At 53.8% G+C, this 22194-nt stretch overlaps 2 protein-coding genes across 4 annotated transcripts in view; one reads left to right on the forward strand and one right to left on the reverse strand.

Moving 5' to 3' along the window:
* Window positions 1-1284, forward strand: part of UNC5A (unc-5 netrin receptor A) — a 64645-nt gene extending 63361 nt beyond the window's left edge. For all 3 annotated transcript variants that reach the window (XM_043912347.1, XM_043912345.1, XM_043912346.1), the window contains one exon: window positions 112-1284. In XM_043912347.1, coding sequence (XP_043768282.1) covers window positions 112-277 — 166 coding nt within the window. In that variant the 3' untranslated portion in view covers window positions 278-1284. The remainder of the gene's footprint in view (window positions 1-111) is intronic.
* HK3 (hexokinase 3) lies at window positions 1255-19067 on the reverse strand. The gene is made up of 19 exons (XM_043912344.1): window positions 18717-19067; window positions 15550-15674; window positions 11749-11911; window positions 11387-11541; window positions 11183-11302; window positions 11000-11095; window positions 9707-9806; window positions 9441-9624; window positions 8828-8983; window positions 8435-8668; window positions 7785-8080; window positions 7534-7673; window positions 7335-7454; window positions 4756-4851; window positions 4489-4588; window positions 2331-2514; window positions 2055-2210; window positions 1668-1901; window positions 1255-1579 (listed from the first exon to the last, which is right to left on the reverse strand). Exons 2-19 carry the CDS (start codon window positions 15643-15645, stop codon window positions 1435-1437), a joined length of 2775 nt encoding a protein of 924 aa, XP_043768279.1. The 5' UTR covers window positions 15646-15674; window positions 18717-19067; the 3' UTR covers window positions 1255-1434.
* Window positions 19068-22194: the final 3127 nt, after the last annotated feature.

The raw sequence follows: 22194 nt of genomic DNA on the forward strand, positions 1-22194 counted from the left end.
GCTTCCGCTTGGCTGAGCAAAGGGAGGCCCTGTCCTCGGGTGGTCTAGGAGGGCGGAGGCGGCAGCCCCCGGTGAGGCCAGGCCGCTGACGCGCTCCCCTCCCTTCTGCAGCCATCTCAGCTTCTTTGCCTCCAAGCCCAGCCCCACAGCCATGATCCTCAACCTGTGGGAGGCACGGCACTTCCCCAACGGCAACCTCAGCCAGCTGGCGGCAGCAGTGGCCGGACTGGGCCAGCCAGATGCCGGCCTCTTCACAGTGTCAGAGGCCGAGTGCTGAGGCCGGCGAGGCCCACAATGCCTACACTCTCACCAGCTTTGGCGCCCGCCAGGAACAGGCAGAAGCCAAGACAGGGCCCTTCCCCACCACCGGGGAGAGCTGCGCGGACAGGCCCCCTCCTGGCGGACGCGGTCCCCTCTCACTGGCCCTTTCAGACCCTGCCCGCACTCCCTCCCCACCACGGCCTGCGCGGCCAGGCTGGCACTGCCACCTGCTCTGACTCTGCCCGGGCCCCCCGGGTCCCAGGGTGGATGGCGCCTGGAGCCCAGGCTGGAACCAGCCCATTGGTGTGTGTGTCTGTGCGTGTGATGTTACCTCTCCTCCTGCCCCGGCCAGGGGGCCGCATACACACAGGCAGGCATGCACACGATGGGCTCGGGACGTGGCCCCAGAGCTCTTGCCTGAGCTGGATCTTATGCAAACATTTCCGTGCCTGCTGGGTAGGGGCACATCTGAGGGGCTCGGCTCCAAGCCTTCGGGACTGAAGGCCACAGCTGAACAGGGGGCGGCCCCTGCATTCAGGCACACAACCACCACACGGCCACGTGCCCACGCATGTCCTGTGTGCTCCTGGCACCCGTGTCCCCCCCGACACGCATCTCATGCCGTACACCCAGAGGCTGCTCACGTCTCTCAGGCCCGGTGTCAGCCCACACCTGCCTCTCACATGCTGCCCTTCTCCCACCCACCCAGGGACACCCAACGGCTCCTCCCTGTTCCCCTCTCCTGCCCCCAGCCATGAGGAGCCCTGCCCAACAGGGCATGTGAATATGCAATGGGAGTCCCGGGCTGGACAATGGCGGGTGTGTGTGCCATGGCGTGCCCATTCCTGGGGCTGGCAGGTGCCCCATGTGGGGCCTGTGGTGTGAAGTTTGTGCCCTGACTCTGTTTTAAGTGCATTCGTGCACTTACACTTGGCCTTATGTACACAGCCTTGCCCGGCCGCCAGGGCACGTAGGGATTTTAGCGGACGTGAATGTAAATAAATTATATATATATATTGCTAACCCAAGTGCTACTTCTCTCGGGGAGAGCTAGGGGTCTCCCCAGCGCGGGTCACACATGGCTATTCTGGAAAGTCCTGGGTGTCTGGGCCTGGCTTGCGGACAGACAGGGTCCCAGCCCTGGACCAACAGAGCTGGTTGCTGGAGGCTTCTTCAGACACGGGTCCTCTGGGCAAGGCGGCAGGCAACAGCAGTGACCAGGGCTGCACCTTTGCCAGACCCATCCTCTGACTGCAGGAAGGTGACCACACAGCGAGGGGCCAGCTCCCGCACTGTGGCTGCCACCAGGCTGGAGAAGCTGTGAGGGGGAGAGGCCAGCGTGAGCCTAGGTCAGTCCAGTCCCATTTGGCCATGGCCCCCCTGCCGAGCCCGCCACCCAGACTCACTGAGGGTGCAGCTTGTAGAGGGTCCCATCAACCCCCACGGATATGGTCAGCTCTTCCAGGCCCCGGTTCTCACGAATCTTCTCCACCACAGCAGCCACGCCTGCCCCACAAAGCTGGGCAGCCCTCTGGGACACAGCCTGGCACACCTCCAGGACCATCAGAGCATCATCTGAGGTCAGGGGCAGTCCCAGATCCTCCAGGATGGCTCGGACCTGCCTCAGGGCCAGGCTATCACTGGGAACAGGAGGGAACAGAGGGGCAGGGTCCTGCATGAGCACCCCCTCTCATGACTTTTCTGTCCTTTGGGGTGGACCTCCCTCCAACCAGCATTCCACCCCAGGAGAGAGTCCTTTGGGAGGTGGAGGGACATAATATAGGCCTCAGCACCTTTCAATCTCAGAGAGAAACTTGGTCTTAAAGATGTCCCTGGTCTGAAGGCGCTGGGTCTGCTGGCCCCGGAAGAGAACTCCAAGGCTAGTCAGATGCAAGAGGATGTGGCGGACGATCTCTCCCAGGTACATGCCACTGATCATCTTCTCAAACCTGCATGAACGTGTGTGTGTGCCCACAGGGCTAAGGCCCCAGCCCCAGCCACCACCAGCCACCAGCCATATCAACTAGTGCCGGCCACCACCAGTCACACCTGCCTGGCCCAACCCATACCTCTGCTTGCCGGGGTTGATGGATGCCTGGTCCACACTGGCATCAAAACGGGTGCTGAGCATGCTGAGAGAGCCGTCATCCCCAAAGGCACCCCACTCCGTGTTGATGCACATCTGGCCTGAGTCCCCATCCACACTTGCCACATTCCGGAGCTCCTCCATGTAGCAGACATTGGTGCCTGTTCCTGCAGAGGGGCCAAATGGGGTGTCTGCATTGACTGATGCCCACAAGATCCCTCTGAGCCCCTCCCACTGAGATGGCTCATTTCCTACCCCTCCATCTCCACATGCTTGTTGGCCTGTTCCAGGGCCAGGTCAGTCCTCCTTCCTTCCTTTCTCACATCCCTTCTTCAGACCCTGCCACCACCAAGCCCCCTGGGCCTCCACTTCTTCCCCTACCAGCACCACCATCAGTCCATCTCCCATGCTGCCTCAGGGTGCTCCCTAAATGCCTGAGAGTCATGTCATCTCCTGGGAGATGTGTGATAGCCCCGCAGTCACACAGGTGAGAGGCCCACGCCTTCTTGGACTGACCTTCCGGGTCTTTAGTCAAATAGCAGGTGCTGGGCCAGGAACCAGGGACATAAAAATGAGATATGAGGAGGAGCCCCACAGTGGCCAGAGCCGGGGCAATGAGCAGCCAGCTATGATGCAGCCCAAATAGAGGTGCAAAGAAGAGCATCACGGGATGCCCAAGCACAGGTGAGTCTTCCTGCCTCAAAAGTAATGAAAAACCACAGCGGGAACATGACATTTAGATGTGACCTTGATGCCAAGAAGCTTACAGACAGAGGGCACACCCTGGATAGAGGTATTTCCTTCCTCTCCCCAACACACGATCAGCTCTAAGCAGGTGTGTTGGCCCCCGGAACTCCTCCATCCAGGTACTTATCCACACAGCAATCTGCACCACCTCTCTCCAGCACAGTGCCAGGCACTATGATCAAGAAGCTCCCAGTCTCCTGCGAGCCTGCCACACATCCCCCGCTCTAAGAGACGGATGTCCAAGGAGCTATGAGAGCCCTCCTCCTCCATCTAGCCAATCCCTTTTTTCAAGGCTTTCTTTTTAAGTCTCACTCATGTTGGGACCGCTTCTTTTCTGATCTTGGCCTCATCACCCTGGCATTTAGAGTTGGGTTCAGCTCTCTCTGATGGCCATGTGCTCTTCTGGACTCAATCCCCGCTAAACAGTCAGTTCCAAGAACGCAGATATTTTCCCCTTTTTAATGTCTTCCTGTCCCTACATCCAGCCTCCAACTGCCACAGGAGAGGAGCTTAATAAAGACTTAGAATCTTGGACTACTCAAAGGACTATCTCAACTCATTCTCTGCACACCCCCACCCCTGGGGTCCACTGCATTCCAACTACTGTGTGTGTCTTGAGCCAGGCATCCTGCTACACTTTGACTTTGTCCCCTCTCATTTCATCCTCATCACCCCTTCAGACTGGCATTGTTATCATCTCCACTTTAGAGATGAGGAAACTGAGGCTTTGGCGATTTGCCCAAAGTCATACAGGTGGAAGTGACAGAGCTAGTGTGCTGCGCTATGCTTAGTCGCTCAGTCATGTCCAACTCTTCGCGACCCCATGGACTATAGCCCACCAGGCTCCTCTGCCCACGGGGATTCTCCAGGCAAGAATACTAGAGTAGGTTGCCATGCCCTGCTCCAGGGGATCTTCCCAACCCAGGGATAGAACCCTTGTTTCCTATACTGCAGGTGGATTCTTTACCGTCTGAGCCACCAGGGAAGCCCAAGAATACTGGAGTGGGTAGCCTATCCCTTCTCCAGCGGATCTTCCGGACCTAGAAATCAAATTGAGGTCTCTTGCATTGCAGGAGGATTCTTTACCAGCTGAGCTACCTGGGAAGCCTGACATAGCTAGTATTTCTACCCAAATCTATAACACTCCAAAGCTCACATTCATTTAACAGATAAGCAAACTGAGGTTCAGAGAGCTTAAATGACTATGAGTCAGCAGCAGAGCTGGGCTAGACACCCAAGCTCCTCTCAACCCAATAGTGTTCCAGGGCCCCATGGGCTCAGGTTGGAATGTTGCCACATCCCCAAAGCGAGGGGAACATCCAACCTGAGGAATCAACAGGAGGCAGTAAATTAGCATCAGGCAGTAGAGTCACAAAAGGCAGGGTGCTCCTCACCGACAATGAGGCCAACCTCACAACGGGGGTCCTCGTAGCCACAGGACATCATGGTCCCCACCGTGTCATTGACAATGGCAACCACATTCAGCTCCACTGCCTGCACAAAAAAGGATGCCTCTAGTTGCTGGGCAACGCGGTTGTCACAGCAACCAGCACCAGACCCAGAGGTCTCTACTGCAGAGGGCCCCCCAGCAGGCAGACGGAGACCCCTCACTCCCTTCAAGGCCTGTTGCACCAAAGCAGCCCTGGAGACAGACTCCTTACCTGTCGACGTCTGATGGCTTCCCGCAGCAGACACACAACGTCTTGGCCCTCACAGTCAGATGCTTTGAAACCCTTTGTCCAGTTCAGGAGGATGCCCTGGGGTGGGACCAAGGGGAGGCAGGAAGCTGGAGGCCCCTTGGGATCTCACTTTGCCTCCCCAAAGCCTGTATCCCATTGGAATACAGTGTATACAATTCCCTCCCCAGTGGGAGGCTGTCCTACTCTACCCACATGGCTAAGGGCCTTGCCCTCTGCCCCCTCTCAACTCTCCAGTGTGAAGAAGCCTATTAATAACCATCCAACCAGTCTTCTATTTTCAGTGCCAGAATGCTGAGATGGTCTGAAGGTCTGGCCATTTTAAGACATCTGCCTAGAAGGAATGGTCCTTTGTAATTGGGTTAGGAATGAACGGAATGAGTGCTGTGTGTTGAGAAAGGGAAGGACAGAGAGAGGTCTAAATGACAGCAGAGTCCGCTCCTACAGAAACAACTAGCAAGAGCCACTTGAGAGGGAGAAATTCCGAGCTGGGACAGAGCTGAGTCAATGGGAGGTTCACACGCATGTTTCAGATGCAAACAAGGGGTGAATGGAAGAGCCAGAAGCAGACGCCTGAGCAGGACAGGAGGGGCACAGTGATTCCCCGTGAGAAACTGGCCTTAAACTGGGGACTTAGTAACGGCGGCCCGGCTGAACTTGGGGCTGTTCTTTTCTTATTGTGCTTCCCCTGGGTGGGATGGCGACGGGGGAACTATTCTACCACCATTAGGAGAAATGACTGCTCTGTCCAAGTAGAAGCACGAAGAGCAGATCTGGGAATCTTTGGAGCAGGAGATTTTAGAAATATTAACTGACATTTCCGCCAGTAGTTTCCTTTTATTCCTTTTCCTATAGAGCCACGGCTAGAGTGGTCTGTGCTCATTGTCTCAAAAAGAGAAACCAGAGCGAAAGAGTGGGTAAGAGGGAGAGCCAGCTGGTGAGTAACAGCAAAGCTTCCCTGCTCCCAGATGAGGGGAAGACCCCCTGGTCTGGGGAAGGTGAGGTGGGCAGGAGTCAGAGCCAGGTTCCGGATGGCTTTCTGAGAAAGATGTCTTAGCCCTCTTCCCTGGGCCTGCCACTGTAGGGGAGGGGAAGAAACAGAAGGGATTTGGGTAATCTGAAAACAGAAATGGCCTTTGACCTCCTTCCATGGAGGGGAAGGTGAGGTGTCAAGGGAGATGTCAAGACCCAAGAGAGCAAGAGGGGGAGTCCAAATAGCCGGCTCCTAGATGTCTCCCCAAACCCCTGGCTTGTTTGCACATTCTATACAGCAAAGGAGGGGCCCCTGCCTGAATAAGGGGGTCCCTGAATTGATTAACATTAAGTTTTCACTCCTGAAAAGAATGTTGGCTTAACATAGAAATTGAGTTCTGTTATAGAAAATGAATAGGACCATGTTTCCTGCATGCCTGATTTTGCACACCGAGTTCCACCTGCTTCTCACACCTTTTGTTATTGTTGTTGTTGTGTCCGACTCTTTTGAGGCCCCATGGACTATAGCCCAGGATCCTCTCCAGGCAAGAATGGGATTCTCTAGGCGAGAATACTGGAGTGGCTGCCATTTCCTTCTCCAGGGGATCTTCCTGACCCAGGGATCAAACCCTTGTCTCTGGCATTGCAGGCAGATGCCTTACCACTAGGCCACCTGGAAAGCCCTTCTCTCTCACCTTACAAGGAACAATAAAAAGGTGCCAGAATGCTTAGACTGGAGGGAGACACTGCAGAGAGACACTGCCCACTGCATGATCCAAAGGAAACTGGAGCACAGAGGTCCATGTCTGAGAGGTCAGAGCAGGAGCAGAGGGGAAGGGGAAACCACAGGAAGGCTGGTTGGAGTAGAGGAGGCAGAACTTTCCAGAGAGCACAGGTGTGGAAGAACCTGGTGGGCACCTTCAGGCCCAGTAAGCTCCTCATGAGAGGAGCTTTTAAGCAGAAGTTGGGGGTGTTGAGAAGAAGACTCCTAGGAACTTGGATCAGAGGTCTGGGAGGAGCTGTCTCCGTGGCAGTCCTTAGGGGTATGCATGAGAAGTCCAGCACTCCTGATGAAGGATGTGGAGGTATTGCATCTAGACCTGTGCCTGCCCCTCTGTCAATCCCAGCCACGCACCTAACCCTGAGCCAGGCTAACACCAGCAAGGCTGGGAATGGAATAAGGACAAATAAACCATGCAACCACAAGCCGCTTTGAGAGACAGAACAAACTCTGCCTTCAGTCTGCAGGCCTACACTGCTCCCAGGTGCCCAGACCTAACCCTGACTCCACTCTCCTGCCCACTGGCAGCCTCTAGGGATAACTAACTATGTCCTTCTCCATCCCATGTCTTTCCATGGCCCTGGATTCCAGGCCATTTTACCACATCCCTTCCACCTGAGCATGCCAAGTCTGGGAAAACTGAGGCTAGGTCAAGGCACAGCCCTGCAGTGCCTCCAGCTGGTCCTCTCCCCAGCCCAGAAAGCTCTCTCTGGACCTCCTGCCCACTCCATGAAAAGCATGTTAGCGGAAAACCTCAGAGGATGGCTTCCTCGGGCCCTGCCTTTCTCACCTGGTCCAGGCCCATCTGCCTGCACGGGAAGGAGAAGGTGAAACCCAGGGGGAGACTCTGCCCACTCAGGCCCTGCTTCTGCTGGAAGTCCACAATGCAGTCCACAATATGGTCAAAGAGCTGTGGGGTAGGAGCAAGTCAGGGAGCGGGCCACTAGGCCCTTCCCTGCCCCCTGACATCAGCTCCAGGCTGTGGGTACCTGCTGCCCAGAACCCTGGGTCACGCACTCCGGGATGGAATAGATCTGGCTGGAGATCTGCACACCTCCTGCGGTCACACGCACCAGGAGGACTCGAAAGTTGGTGCCCCCCAGGTCCAGGGCCAGGAAGTCCCCACGCTCTGTGAGGCAGAGACCCTCAGGGCCAGGACGGAGCTAGAGGCTCCAGCCCCACACATGCTGTGACCCCTGGGAGCCCGTGTCCCCGCTCCATGTTCAGGCCAGGTCCTTACCGCTGCCATCAGGCGTGGCCCGCACGTAAGTGGGCAGCATGCGGAGGGAAGAGGCTTCCCCTTGGAGCCCCTTGGCCATGGCCTCTCGCATCTGTGCCTGCACCCCCGCCAGCTGCTCCCGGGTCAACCGGAATGGTGCCAGGGTCTCCTCCAACAGGCGCCGCTGGGCAGCCAGGCGGGCAGCCACCGCAGTCACCATAGCCACGCCCCGGCCGCCCCCGTCCACAGAGGGGATGAAGGAGACATCGCAGTCAGGGGCCAGGAGCCTCACTGTCTCCCGTAGGACACTGAGAAACCTAAACAGACACACAGCAGGTGTGCCCTGGCTTGGCACCTGGCCCTGACCCCTGCAGCATGCCAAAGCCCTGGGCTCCCTCACTTCAAATCAGTTCAGTTCAAAACCCATCTATGCACCAGCCATGCACCCAGTGCTCCTGTGATCCCCCCCTTGCACACCCAAGAGAACCCTCTTTCTTTCTTCTGACCTCTTCTGACCTCCCCTAACCCTCCATCCATCTTTATTCTGCTAGGGAGCCATTCACACCCACTGCCTTGCACCTGTGGTACCAGAGTGCCCTCTGGGTGTGTATCACACCCACACACATGCTCTGGTGACCTGCTCACACAGGTTCACGCTGTATTCCAAGTACCTGGGGTGCCGCTCAAACACTCGGCCTCCGGTGGCCACAGCGATCTGAAGAGCCTGCTGCTCCCGGCTGTGCTGGAGGCGGGAGAGGACAGCGGCCAGAGCAGCAGCGCAGAGCTGGGCGGCCCGCGTGCACACAGCCATGCACACACGCTGCACCCATTCAGCATCTGAGGGCTTCGGGTTCAGGCCCAAGTCCTGCAGGACAGCGTGCACACGGGCTGCCCCAGCAGAGGGACTAGGGGGGACAGAGTGCTGCTTTGGGGCTCAAGGAGGCCAGAAGCTCCCTGCCCCCACCAAAGCTCCATGCACAGCTCCGTCAGGGGGAAACCACGCTCCCCCCCACTCCCAAGTCAGGGAGTGGCTTTGTCACAGCCCCCTCGCCTGCTGCACTTACTCCTCCATCTCAGCCACGTGTTCCAGGAGGATGCTGCCTTGGCTTCGCAGGACAGGGGAGGTGTGGCCGCCAAAGAGGACCCCGCGCTGGGCCAGGTGAGCCAGCACCAGCCGCACCAGCTCACCCAGGTACAGACCCCCAATCATCTTCTCAAACCTACAGGCAAGAAGGGTAGCTGGCCAGAGCCTTGCCTAAGCCCTCAGCCCTCCTACTCCCGCCTCCAAGAACTCCCAAAGAGGGCTCATTTTCTCTGGGGTCCCTGACTGAAGGGTCCAGAAGCAAATGACCTCCTCGGAGATAGTTGGGTGTTCACCTAGACCACACTACCCCCCTGGCTTAGATGTAGTTCAAGGGGGCTCCTGGAAGGACCCAAGGAGAGTAGGAGACCCTTTGCTTGACTACTCCCAACCCCTAACCCCTGTTGGAGCTGGCCAGAGTCAGGAATAAGAGCGGAAAACTCTGCATTCTAGAACCTTGAGCCATTCCTTCTTTGAGACTGGCCAGGGCCCCCAGGATGCAAGTGGGGAGCAGGAGGCGCGGGCCTAAAGGCTAGAGTAGAATAGAGCAGGAGTGGAACAACGCAGTTGTAGGACTTAGAGAGAAGTTAGGCCACCTCTGGGCACCCGGGTTCAACGACTCATGGTCCAGGGTGCGGTCGAAGACGGTCTGCACTGGCCCCAGGGCCCCCTCGTCACTGAAGGAGCCCCACTCGATGCTGATGCAGACGCGGCCCCGGTCCTCGTCCAGCACTGCCACGTGCCTTGCCTCCTCCATGTAGCATGCATTGGTGCCGGTGTCTGGCAGGGACAACCCCATCAGGGCCTGCCCACCAGGCAGCCAGGCCCTCCATCCACTATCACAAACACCCGCGTGACCTACCTACAACCAGCCCGACTTCACACGGCCCGACCCCTGGCTCGCAGCCCATCATGGTTCCCACGGTGTCATTCACCACAGCAACAACATCAACGCCGTGGACCTGGGCAACAGCGAGGACAGAGGCTGGGGAGCCTGGGAGGTGGGTGGGGCTGGGGCCCTGGATCTGATGGAGACTTGCAGGGTCCCCCAAAGGTGTGTCCACATGTTTGTGCCATGTATGCTCGAGGTCCTCCCACCCTATAAAGGATTTTCTTCCCTCTTACCCCTGCCACTTGGCTCCTCTGCCCCTGTCTCAGGCCCTGGAGGTCCCAGAGGCTCTCAGCCTCAGCCACTACTTCTGGAACCCCAGTGCTCCTCACAGGACCAGGACAAGGGTAAGCAAGCATGTCACCTTGAAGGCTGCGCTGTACGCACTTCACTTGCTCGCCCTGGTCCTGGCCTATCTTCCCAAGCCTGCTCCTCTCAGTCCTGACTTCCAGCTACTCACGCAGCACCCACAGTGGCGAGTCCACATGGATCCAGAGCACCTTTCTTAGCCATTCAGACTTTTGAAAATGCCCTTCACTGAAATTAGAACTTCCCCAGCCACAGCTTATGCACCTGGCAAACTTCGCCTTCAGGTCTCTGCTCAGGTCACAGTGCACCCTTCCTGTGTTCCCAGAGTCATCGGAACCAACTTCTCAACAGGGACAATCTTTTATTGGGATGCTGTCCCCACTAGGCTTGCAGGGTCCTTGAGGACAGGGTCAAGTCTTTTCATCTGTTTCCCCTTTAGTCCTCAATATTTACTTGACCCTTCTTAATCTCAGTCTCCTCATCTATAAAATGAGAATGTGTTGTGGCTTCATCACTCAGTTATGTCCGACTTTTTGTGACCCCATGGACTGTAGCTCGCCAGCCAGCTTCCTCTGTCCATGGGTATTCTCCAGGCGAGAATACTGGAGTGGGTTATCGTGCCCTCCTTCAGGGGATCTTCCCAACCCAGGGATCGAACCCTGGTCTCCCACATTGCATCAGTTTCTTTACCATCTGAGGCACCAGAGAAACCCAAGAATACTGGAGTGGGTAGCCTATCCCTTCTCCAGCAGACCTTCCCCACCCAGGAATCGAACTGGGGTCTCCTGGATTCTCCTGGGTTTAGAATCCCAGCTGAGCTACCAGGAAAGCCCATAAAATGAGAATGGTAGCAGCATTTACCCCAGGGTTCAGTGGATAAAGGATACCAACAGGACAGGAAAGCGGGCCCTCCCAGACCCAAGGCAGAGCCCTATTTGCTCCCCTGCCTCTACTTACTCCCTGCCTCTGGATGGCGTCTCGTAGCAATTGGACCACATCCTGGCCTTCCACATCACTGCACTTAAAACCTTTGGTCCAGGAAATGAGGGTGCTCTGGAGGCAGGAAAGTCAGGTCAATCCAATGACCTTCACGGCCCTGCAGCCCCTCCACCCGCTGTCCCCATAGCCACTCTGCCTCACCTTGTCCAGGCCTGTCTGGTGACCAGGGAAGGAGAAGCTGAACCCCAGCTGCAGACCTTGATTGCCCACGGGCAGCACAGCCAGGAACTCAGACAGGCAGCGGGCGGCAAAGTCAAAGAGCTGTGGGATGGGGTTGGGGGCTTAACTCTGCCCACTGGAGCCCCAGCGGCCCTGCCAGGCCCGGACTATGCACTGAGTGCTCACCTGCTGACCAGGACCCAGCATCACTTCCTGGGGGATCACAAACTCCTGGCTCCGGGGCTCCACCTTGTGCCCCTCGATGCCCGTTAGGGTCACCCATAGAACACGCAGTGAGGCCCCTGTGGCCCCCAGCTCCAGCACCACGAAGTCCCCTTGTTCTGTGGGCAAGCAGGTCACAGAAAGGCATGTGGCTGGTGAGACCAAGGCCTCCACCTCCCAGAAACATTCCTAAGGCCTGTGTAGGCTCATCAAGGGACCTTAGCGATGGAGCAAGGGGTAAGGAACAACCCCCCCACCCCCACCTCTCTCTCAGATCAGAACCCTCTCTGCAGGCCTGGCCACACATCTTAGTCTGTGCCACCCACCAGTGCCATGTGGGATAGACCCCACATATGTGGGCAGCATCCGGACAGCAGGGGCAGGGCCTGCTCGCCCCCTCAGCGCCTGCTCCATGGAGCCCAGGAGGCTGGTTTGGATCTGCCGCAGCTGCGCCCCTGTCACCGTGAACTGCCGTAGGCATTCCTGCACCTGAGGAGAAATGGGCAGACATCTGGGCGGGCGGCCTGTTGGCCTAGCCATATCCCCCAACTCCAACCAGGACAGAGGCCAGCCTGGCCCAGCTCACACCTCCCTTCCCTAACTCAGAGCAGCAGCCCTCCCTCAGCTTTCCTAGGGGCTGACCTGAGCCCTGCTTGAGCCCCGTGAGCCTTGCTGCTCTCCCAGCAACTATCCAGCCCCCCTTCTCACCGCTTTACACACCCGTGGCTTTCCCGCCGCCCACAGCCTGCACCAGCTCCTGCAGTCTCAGAAGGCTCCTCTCTGGAGGGACGACCCGCACACTTTCTCCTGCTCTATTCCCGCGTGGCTCCTTGTCAGCTCTCTGCACCTCCCTCCACTTCTTTGAATTTAGGGATGGTGAGGCCTCTCCCCTATCACCCCACTACTGATTGGCTCTGGTTCCCCAGTACCCAGAGCCAAGCTGCTCAGTGCATTATTGTTGGATGAACAAATGAATGAACAAATGTGTGAATGCACTTCGGGTTCAGGGGCTTCCCTCTTCTGATATGCTCATGGCACCTGGGCAAGCCTGGCCCAGGAGAGTTTGGGGGGCCACACTGTGGAGGTCAGTCCTCCCACAGTTTGGCCATCCTTCCCACAGACATTGACTGAGCCCCTAATATGTACCCAGGACTGTTCTAAGCACCATATATTGCACAACCAGCTGAGCCTGCTCTTGTGGAACTCAGATTCCAATGTAGAGGACAGAAAATAAGCACAGAAACACATAATACAGTTCTGGTAGTAATGGGAGAAAAAAAAGGCAGAAATAGAAGTTCAGGAGTGACCAGGGGAGGAAGAGGTATTTTTGGATATTGGTCAGGAAAGGTTTCCCTGTGGAAGTGACCTAAATGAAAGAGAGGAATGAGCCATTTGAAGATTTGGAGGAAGAACACAAAGGGATTTTCTTCAGAGCAAAGGGGATGGATGTGGGGGAAGGCTGGGCCAGGAGTGGATCAGAGTGAAGGGAGGGGCAGGCAGACAGGGAAAGCAGAGGATGGGACACGATGTTCTCCACTGGAAGCTCAGTGGAGCTTAAGAAAAGCTCCAGTACCTCAAGTCTGTGTGGGAACCTCCCCTGGACAACCCTCTGGCCTGTCCTTCCAAGAGACCTCAGCAGTCTCCTTGAGTTCTTTGGAGGGCCCCATGCCCTGATTCCACTCTCCCAGACCCCCACCACCCATCTCATAGGAATAGAATTCCTAAAAAAAAAAAAAAAAGGATTCCTATGACCTGCTGCCCCACACTGGGCCCATATCTGAAAAGTACCACTCAGGCACCTGGATAAGGAGGCAGGGAGAGCCACGGAGGGGAGGCTGCCCACTGAGGGAGACGGAAGCAACTCAGTCCCACCCCTGCTTTAGGAAGAGAATGGGAAACAGATCCCTACAGAAGCAAAGGATTCTAACTGGAGCACCAGATGTGCAGTTTCAAAGCACGTTACTGCTTTCAGTGGCCATGTGTGCTAGGAGAGGCTATTACTATGTCACAAATGAGGAAACAGGTTCAGAGAAGGCCAGTCATCTGCCTAATCCAGGTAGTAAGGGGAAGAGTGGGACTTGAATCCAGACCTCTCTGACTACAGAGATGTTTCCAAATAAATGTGAAGCCTTATAAAAACACCTGAAAAGAACCCAAAGCTGATGAAGAAACTCCATCATCAAGAACTTGGGGTGAGAAAGCTTACATCTGAGTCCTTGCCCTGCCACTTCCTAGCAATGTGAAAGGGTCAGTCACTCAGTCATGTCCGACTCTTTGAGACCCCATGCGGTTGCGGTGTAGCACACCAGGCTCCTCTGCCCATGGAATTCTCCAGGCAAGGATACTAGAGTGGGTAGCCATTTCCTTCTCTAGGTGATCTTCCCAACCTAGGGATCAAACCCAGTTCTCCCGCAATGCAGGCAGATTCTTTAACTTCTGAGCTACCAGGGAAGTCCTGGCAGTGTGGCCCTGGGCAAGTCAAACTTCTCTCTGACATGATCAGACTTACCTCTTATGCAACACCAGGAGAATAATAATACTCCCTGGCCAGTGCTGGTGGGCGTGCAGCAGCCAGGAGAAGCTACTGGAGTCTCCCCCCTCAACCTCCCCCAAGAGGAGTGGGGAGAGATCTCAGCCAGGAGAGTGAGGGTGGATTTTATGTGACTTCAATGCGGGACTCTTTGACCAACATGCTGTGTTGGTCAGTCTGGGTCCATCACCTCACCTCTCCTCTGTCAAGCAGGAGTAAAAATATCACCCCCTTCTCAGTAATGTGAGAGGACTGAGAAGACAGTAGATGTGAAGAGGTGAGACAGTGGCCGGTCTACAGGACAAGCTCAACATGGTTCCCTTTTCTCAGAGAACAAGTTACAACCAGCCTGGGAAGCCTGACTCCATGTCCCTTCTGGAAACAAAGAGTCCTGAGGGAACAGACGTGGAAGGGACGCAGGTGGTGCTGGGCTCCAACACCATGTGGTTCTTGGATCACTATGGGAAGGGGAGCTGAGACTGCGGCCTGTGGTGCCGAGTGGGGACCCAAGGCCACAGGATGTTTGGCTGCATGTGAAGGTCCCCCAAAGCCAAAGAGAACTGTCTTTAAACTGCACGTGTGTGCAGTTGAGCCAGCAGGGTTGGTGTGGGACCAGTGTGCAAGTCTCAAGAGAGAGTGGTGTGAAGTAAGAGAGGAAGTGGTGGCAGGCAAGCCCAGCAGGGCAGACTGCAGCAGAGTCCCTGCTCCCTTCTGTGGCCCAGTTATGGGCTGTGCATAGAGGAAATGTTTACAGCAGGGTCTGGGGCAGAGGTTGGACAAGGGTAAAGTGGGGGCATGAAATGCAGTGAGGGATGATGCCCCCACAGTGTGGGCAACAAGCCAAATCCAGCAGATGTCAGAATGGGCTAGGAAACTAAAGAAACGGCAGGGAACAATTCAAGAACCCCTTCATGAATGCCTCCTCTGTGCAGTTCCTTTATCTCCAACAGCTCACTGAATCTGCCAGGGTGGGGGGATTAGACTTTATTTTCCTCCATTGTACTGATGAAGAAACAGAGATGAAGAGATATGAAATGCTTACCCAAGTGTTTCCTGCTCAAGGGTGTGGTAGGGAAGGGCTTCTAAATCTTGGTCAAGATGACAGGAAAAAGAGAAACTCACTCTGAGCTAACCTGAGGTATTCGGACCACAATAACCTCCCAAGTTGAGTTCAGCACTGAAATCACCCCTGTGTGCCTGACTGCAGTGGCCATGTTGAGGGGAAAGAGATGTAGAGGAATGACTAGAGAAGTGAGGAGAGGAAGGGCCTTAAGCTTTCTACCAGAAAAACCCTGGAGGGTCCTTTCTAGACTGAGACAACCCAATGTACCAAAAGTGATACATTTGGAGCTGAAACACCTCAGCTCAAGCTCCTGTCATGCCTTAAACTCAAGGCACGTCACCTCTCTAAGTCCCTTCATCCTTACCCGTTAGAGGAAAAGATAAACCCCACCTCTCAATGGTGTGGGGTCTTGAAAGAGGAAGTTGCTAGATCAGATATGAAAGGCTCAGTAAGCTGGAAAGGGCTGCGTGGGTGTGAGCCCATGGCTCTGTGGTGGGGCCGCTCCTGCTTGAAGGGACCTAGTGTTGAACTTACCATCTCAGAGCTGTTTGAGGGGCAGGGCAAGCCTTCTTGGGGGCAGCCGGGGGCTCCTTCCCCTAGCTGCAACCCTAGACACCCAATGGAGTCCATGTGGTTCCACAATGGTGAGGGGTGGCCTCCTATGGGAGGAAAGGGATAGCCCAGATGAACCATGTACTCCACGGCCTGTGATGAACCGCAGAGGATGTGATGAAGACCCTTAACTTTCTTCCTTCTGAAGGGGACCAGGTAGGAAGATGAGGGCAGAGCTCAGAATCTCTGACCATCAAAGATTCTTTAGTAAATCAACCAGAGGGCCCTCATTTTCCAGAGCATGTACAGCAAGAGAGCACTGGCAAGGCTGATTTCTCATCCCAAAGCCATTCATTCATTCTGTCATTCATTCACATTTACCAGTCCCTAGTGTCTACTGTGGCTTCCCTGGTGGCTTAGTGGCGAAGAATCTGCCTGCCAATGCAGGAGACACAAGTTTGATCCCTGGGTCAGAAAGATCCCCTGGAGAAGGAAAAGGTAACCCACTCTAGTATTCTTGCCTGGGAAATCCCATGGACACAGGAGCCTGGTGGGCTACAGACTATGGGGTCATACAGAATCAGATACAACTTAGCGACTAAAACAACAACAATGCCATGTGCTGGTGTACAGATGAAGCAGACCTAGGCCACACCCTCAGGGACTTCACAGCTTTACCAGTAATCACAGTATGATTGACACAGGCAGTGACAGGTGGACTTGCTGCTGCACTTGGGAGTTCAGGGATGTGCTAGAGGTTTGGAACAAAGGGTGTGAGGTAAGTGGGGAGTGGGTTAAGATCTGCCACAGAAGCAAGCAGGCTGGCTTGGCATCTTCATGCCAAGTTGAGTGAATTTCATGCTGAAGAGAGATGGGGACAGGGACGAATCTACACTTCAGAAAAGGGTTCCACTAGTGCTATGACTTTGGGCATGTATGACTTTGAGTTTCAGTTTCTTTATGTGTAAAAAACAGGAGATGATAGTACCTACCTTTGCAAGGCTGTCACCAGAGTTAAACAGAGTGACAGTAGGGAAAATGCTGTGGGAACTGTGATGTACAACAAGACAACACGGTGGGCTTCAGAAGGTGGGATGATGCTGACCCAAAAGCCCTGTGCTCGAAGTTGAGGACACAGCTCTCCACAGAGCCGCTGCACCATCTCTCCATCTCACGCGTGCTTGCTAAGTCGCTTCAGTGATGTCTGACTCTGTGCGACCCTAGGGACTCTAGCCCACCAGGCTCCTCTGTCCATGGGATTCTCCTGGCAAGAGGACTGGAGTGGGTTGCCATGCCCTCCTCCAGGGGATCTTCTCGACCCAGGGATTAATATCTCTTGCACTGGCAGGGGTGTTCTTTACCACTAGCGCCACCTGGGAAGACCCCCTCTCCATCTCAAGGCCTTTTTTTTTTTTTTTTAATCTGGATATGAATTAAAAGGGGACCAGGAAGTTTCCAAAGAAGACTTCAAGGATTCAAGTGCCCTTCAGGGGTGGTGCAGTGGAGGGCCCAAGATGGGCAGAAGGCATCTGGCCCTCTCCTATAACAGGTAAACTTTGGGAAAGTTGCCTTCCCTCCATTGCAACCTCTCCGCACCTGCCCCTCCCATCACATCCATGACTTTGCCCTTCCTGTCGTCACCCGTGATCTCCTGACTGCCCAATCTCAGCCTTTTCCTCAGTCCCCACCCTTTTGTCCTCTCAGGCATGCAAAGCCATGAGAATTCTCTTCACTGAGAAGTTCTCTTCTCCCTTGGCTGTGCCCATCAGTCTTTCCTGGCCTCCTTCTGCTGGAGAAGGCTCCTCAAACTCAATGGTCAAAGTCACATTCATTTTCTCCTTCACTTTTCCCCATGAAATTCTTCTCCTGTCCTTCACCTTGGCTGGAGGCATTCCTGTTGCCTCTATACATCCCTGACCTTCATTTCCTCTATGCAATCATTTCTCAGGCTTAAAAAAGCTGAGAGTGGAAAGAGCTCCCCTGTGTGTCCCCGTCTCCCAGTTCCCACAGACACTGTCCTAGACCTCGCACCCATTTGACTATTCCAACAGTCTCCTAATTGATACTCTTGCTGTGTGTCTACCTCCCCACCCTACCCACAACAAACATGTCACCAGAGTGACTGTGCAAAAATAGACTTTATCATATCATTCCCCAGTTCCATCTCCCCTAAGAAAGGAAGACAACCTTCACACTGTGATGGTTTCTACCGCAGAAAAAACAAGTCCCCAACGCTTTATTGTGGCGTTGCAGGCCCCTGACATTGTCCTCAATCCAAGCTTCCTCTCTTGCTCCTCCCCTTCATATTCCAGACACACTATGAGCTTTGTCCTATCTCTGGCTGTTCAGCCTTTGTTCACAGCCTTCCCTGGAATTGCTGTGTCTGAGTCATTATTTCTTCAGTGCCCAGCAGAGAGCTTGGCCTAAGCAGCTGCCAGTAAAGCTGGTCTAGCAGCTAGAAAAATTGAGAGATGGGGAGTTTTTTCTTATTCAGAGAACCAAGAAATCAGTTTCCAACAATTCTCCCCAAAGTCACATATACCTGTACTCTCTCTCAAATCTGTCAAACGTATGTTCCACATATGTTAGAGGTCTCTTTTGAGGATAAAATGGGATAAATGAGGCAATTATCTTTGGGAAAGGAAGGCCTAGGGATACACACATAGTGAGATTTCACTCTCCTTTCAAGGCCCAGCTAGCTCATTCATTCATTCATTCATTCACTCTCTTATTCATTCCTTCTTCTATTCAATATTTATTCAACACTTCTACACATCAGAGACTATAAGGCTTCCCTCAAGTAACCCCAGTGTTTATACTTCTGGTAAATGCATTCATTTGTGTCTCTTCCAGCTGAGAGTCCCTATGGCAAAGGACATGTCTCCCATATTACTAGGTCCCTGAACCCAGCCTAGGGCCTCATGTTTGAATAACTAGGGGCCTCTTGGCATTTTTCAACTGAATCAACTACATCGAACGGGCCTTCCTTCTGAAAGGTATGCCAGGGACCTCTACCAAGGATGGGAACTACCACTGAAGAAAAGCCAACTTAGTCTTTCTAGCCTCCACTCATCCAGGATGGACTAAGTAGGAGAGATGAGGGCAAGGGGCTGGAACTGAGGTTGGCAGTAATTAGAGGAGGATCTTACCTGGGAGAAGCAGCAGTTGGTCACTCTCCTTAGATCAGAGCTCTTCTTTCTCAATGAGACATCCACCAGCCTGGTTTGCACCCCAAAGTGAAACTCACCAGTGATATGAGTTACAATGTCACCAAGCCCCACCCTCTCACCAGACACCAGCTAATTCAGGAAGGTGCACTTCCCTCTGAGTCTGGGGGAGGTTAGGTTAGGCAGGGCCATGGTGCAAATTTAAGCAAGATCACCACAGAAAGTTGATAGTCCTGAACTAAGTCAAGAGCCCTAGGATTTTCCCTCTGCAATGCTGGGAAGCTCCATCCATTTTACAAGCACTCCGAGTCTGAGTTCTGAGGTGGTGTCTCACCCCTGGAAAGGAACTAGAGAAACCTAGCCTGGGAAATACGCAATTCAATGGACAATTTTCCAAAACATGGAAGGACTTACTAAATGAACAAGAGGCAATGTGGGAGTACAAGAGGAAGAGACTAACCCTGCCCTAGAGTGGGCAGAAATTGAGGAAGCGAGCCCTAAAGAAAGAGTGGGAGTGTGTCCTTGACAAAGAGAAGAACATGTACAAAATCACGGAGCACAGGCAACTTCACGGAATTGGGGTGCAGCTCCAAGGACCTCAAGATGACACATGTAGGTGAGGACATATGGTGGGGTGAGAGGCAGCCAGACTGTGGAGTTTAGCCTTTAGTCTATAGGCCAAGAGGTTAATGGTAGTTTCACACTGTGGAACTTCTCTACCAGAAGGGGAAGAGGACTTTCAAGCTGCAGTGGAGCTGTGGGCCATCCAGCCGGTTTTCCCTGAACTAGTCTTCTGGAATGTGCAGAAAGCTGGGGTATCACTGTGCCCAGTGTTATGGTCTAAATAGTTTTGTCCCCCACCCCCACCAACCTAAGTCTTATGTTGAAAGCCTCATGCTGAAGGTGATGGTATTAGGAAGTGGGGTCTTTGGGAGGTGATTAGGCCCTAAGGGTGGAACCCTAATGAATGGGACCGGTGTTCTCATCATAAGTCGCTGAAAGCTCTCTTGCCTCTTCTGCCGTGTGAGGATACAAGAAGTTGGTGGTCTGCAACCTGGAAGAGGGCCTTCATCTGACCATGCTGGCACATTGATCTTAGACATCCAGCTGCCAGAACTGTGAGAAATACATTTCCATTGTTTATAAGCCACTCAGTCTGTGGTACTATGTAATAGCAAGCCAAATGGACTAAGATACCCACCATGGTAACTAGACGTACTGCACCAATTTCCCTCAAAATTGGTGAGCAGATACTTTAAAACTTCAGGCTACCTCATTAACAGTGAAGTGAAGTGAAGTGAAAGTCGCTCAGTCATGTCTGACTCTTTGCAACCCCCTAGGCACAGTCTATGGAATTCTCCAGGCAGGAATACTGGAGTGGGTAGCCTTTCCCTTCTCCAGGGGATCTTCCCAACCCAGGGATTGAACCTAGGTCTCCCACATTGCAGGCGGATTCTTTACCATCTGAGTAAGTACTCGGCCTACACATGACACCAGGATGGAGACCAAGGATGATACCTATTCTATCAGTCTAGGGCGTGACTGGACCTGGCAACATGCCAGACATCAGCTCCTCTGCACAGTTTAGTGGGCAGCAATCAGGCAGATAAGCTCTAAAGGCAGGAATATTGGGAATGGGGGCGGGGAGGACAGAGTGGCTGTCATTCACAACATAGCAGCCTGCCTAGCTTGGGGCTTGTCTCTCTCAACTTTGTTCAGTTAGGAGAGAACACAGAACTGAATGCCAAAGGCCCAACTGTGATTCATGCTGACAGTTTGCTGTCTCCTGAACCTGAGTGAGGATACACCTCTGACAAGCAATGCCAGGGCTCTTTGTCTATGTTTCTGGAAGTCCCATGTCTATTTCCCCAGCAGCAGGGGTCCCAGCTCCCTAGGCAGAGTGTCAAAGAAGGCCTATGTCAGGGCCTATGGAGGGAGGAGGCAGCCTGGGCTTGGGGTCTGTGAACTACTATGACAGCCCTGACTGTAGCAGAGGCATAGCAAGATCAGTCGTTCTCTTTATACACCAGATGACCACTGACCAAGGGGAAGGACAAGTCCTGACAAGGTTCATAGACCCTAAACACCGATCTCCAGCTGTTGAGGAGGAACTAAGGAAAGACGAGAGGCAGTTAGCTGGGGGAAAGGTGGGCTGTAGCCCAGGTACCATGGCTGGGATGAGAGCCAGGCCATCCGTATTCTGAGCTGCTCCCAGGCTTGCTTCTCACAGCTGACAGTGCCCCCTGGCCAGGCACACAGGCCCTCAGGCCCAAACAAGCTTCCTGCCTTTCCCCCCATGCCCTTTTACTCCAGCTCTCCTATACCCAACAAGCTGCTCTTTACTGTTAAGTGTTTTGTTCATGCTGATCTGTCTGGATTGACTCCCTCTTTGCCCCATCCAGCCTTTCCACTTAATTTTTCCTCATTCTTTAAATTACACCTCAAGACATCACCAATGCTGGGAGCCTTCCCAGACAAGCTCCTCCTGGCCCTGATCCCAGCTGAGTAGCAGCCTATTGATCCCAGAGTCTTGATCTCCCTGTATCACTGCATTGACTACAATCTATCAATAGAATCTGTTTGCCTTCCCCCCTGCACTGTGGACTCTCAAAGAATGATTCCTATTTATCTCTGGAGCCCATGTTTTAGCTCTAACATGAGATGAAAAGTGAAGGTGAAAGTTGCCCAGTCGTATCTGACTCTTTGCAACCTCATGGACTGGAGCCCACCAAGCTCCTCTGCCCATGGGATTTCCAAGGTAAGAATACTAGAGTGGGTTGCTATTTCCTTCTCCAGGCGATCTTCCCAACCCAGGGATGGAACCTGGGTCTCCTGCATTGCAGGTGGATTCTTTACCATCTGAGCCACCAGGGAAGAGGTATCAGTTACTTTTTGTTAAATTGAAGAACTCTCCCACAACCTCAATAGTACAGGGCTCTTGAAACTGAGAGGAAATAAGTAAACTCTTCTTGCCTTCCAGGTACATATGGCTTCAGCAGCCTTCCCACTCAGGGTTTATACATTCTTCCATCTTCCCACTGGTACTACCATCTACTTGCTACATGCCTTTTCCTCACCCCAATTCCCATCTTCTAGTTCAACTTAGGGCCAAAGCTGCTCTGCCTCACAGGCGAGAATGGGCCCATCCAAGCTTAAAATCCCCATTGGATTCTGTGACTCCAGTGGGGTTAGGAAGTAGTGTGGAACAGCAGAGAATCAGCACTGCCGTCAGACAGACCTGGGTTTGACTCCCATCACATTTACCAGTTGTATGACAAGGTGAGTTTCTGCACTTTGCTGAGCCTCCGTTTTCTATGTATAAAACATAAAGACTAATGCTTAGGACAGGTTCCTCCAGAAGTGGACCTAATTTGAGTGCAATTTAATTGGGAAGCAATCTAGGCCAGGGTTAGGATTAGGGCAATGCATGTGAAGTGCCAGCTACAAAATGTGGAGAAAC

This window comes from Cervus elaphus, chromosome 9 (genome assembly GCF_910594005.1).
Source record: "Cervus elaphus chromosome 9, mCerEla1.1, whole genome shotgun sequence".
In the NCBI taxonomy this organism is placed as follows: Eukaryota; Metazoa; Chordata; class Mammalia; order Artiodactyla; family Cervidae; genus Cervus; species Cervus elaphus.

What these genes read in the sequence shown, in the direction of transcription:
- HK3 (XM_043912344.1), bottom strand. Translation starts at nt 15,645, where the DNA reads ATGGACTCCATTGGGTGTCTAGGGTTGCAGCTAGGGGAAGGAGCCCCC. An exon ending in TGCTGGGTCCTGGTCAGCAG is followed by an intron (nt 11,303 to 11,386) that starts GTGAGCACTCAG and finishes CCCATCCCACAG; the next exon opens with CTCTTTGACTTTGCCGCCCG. An exon ending in TTTCTCTCTGAGATTGAAAG is followed by an intron (nt 1,902 to 2,054) that starts GTGCTGAGGCCT and finishes TCCTGTTCCCAG; the next exon opens with TGATAGCCTGGCCCTGAGGC.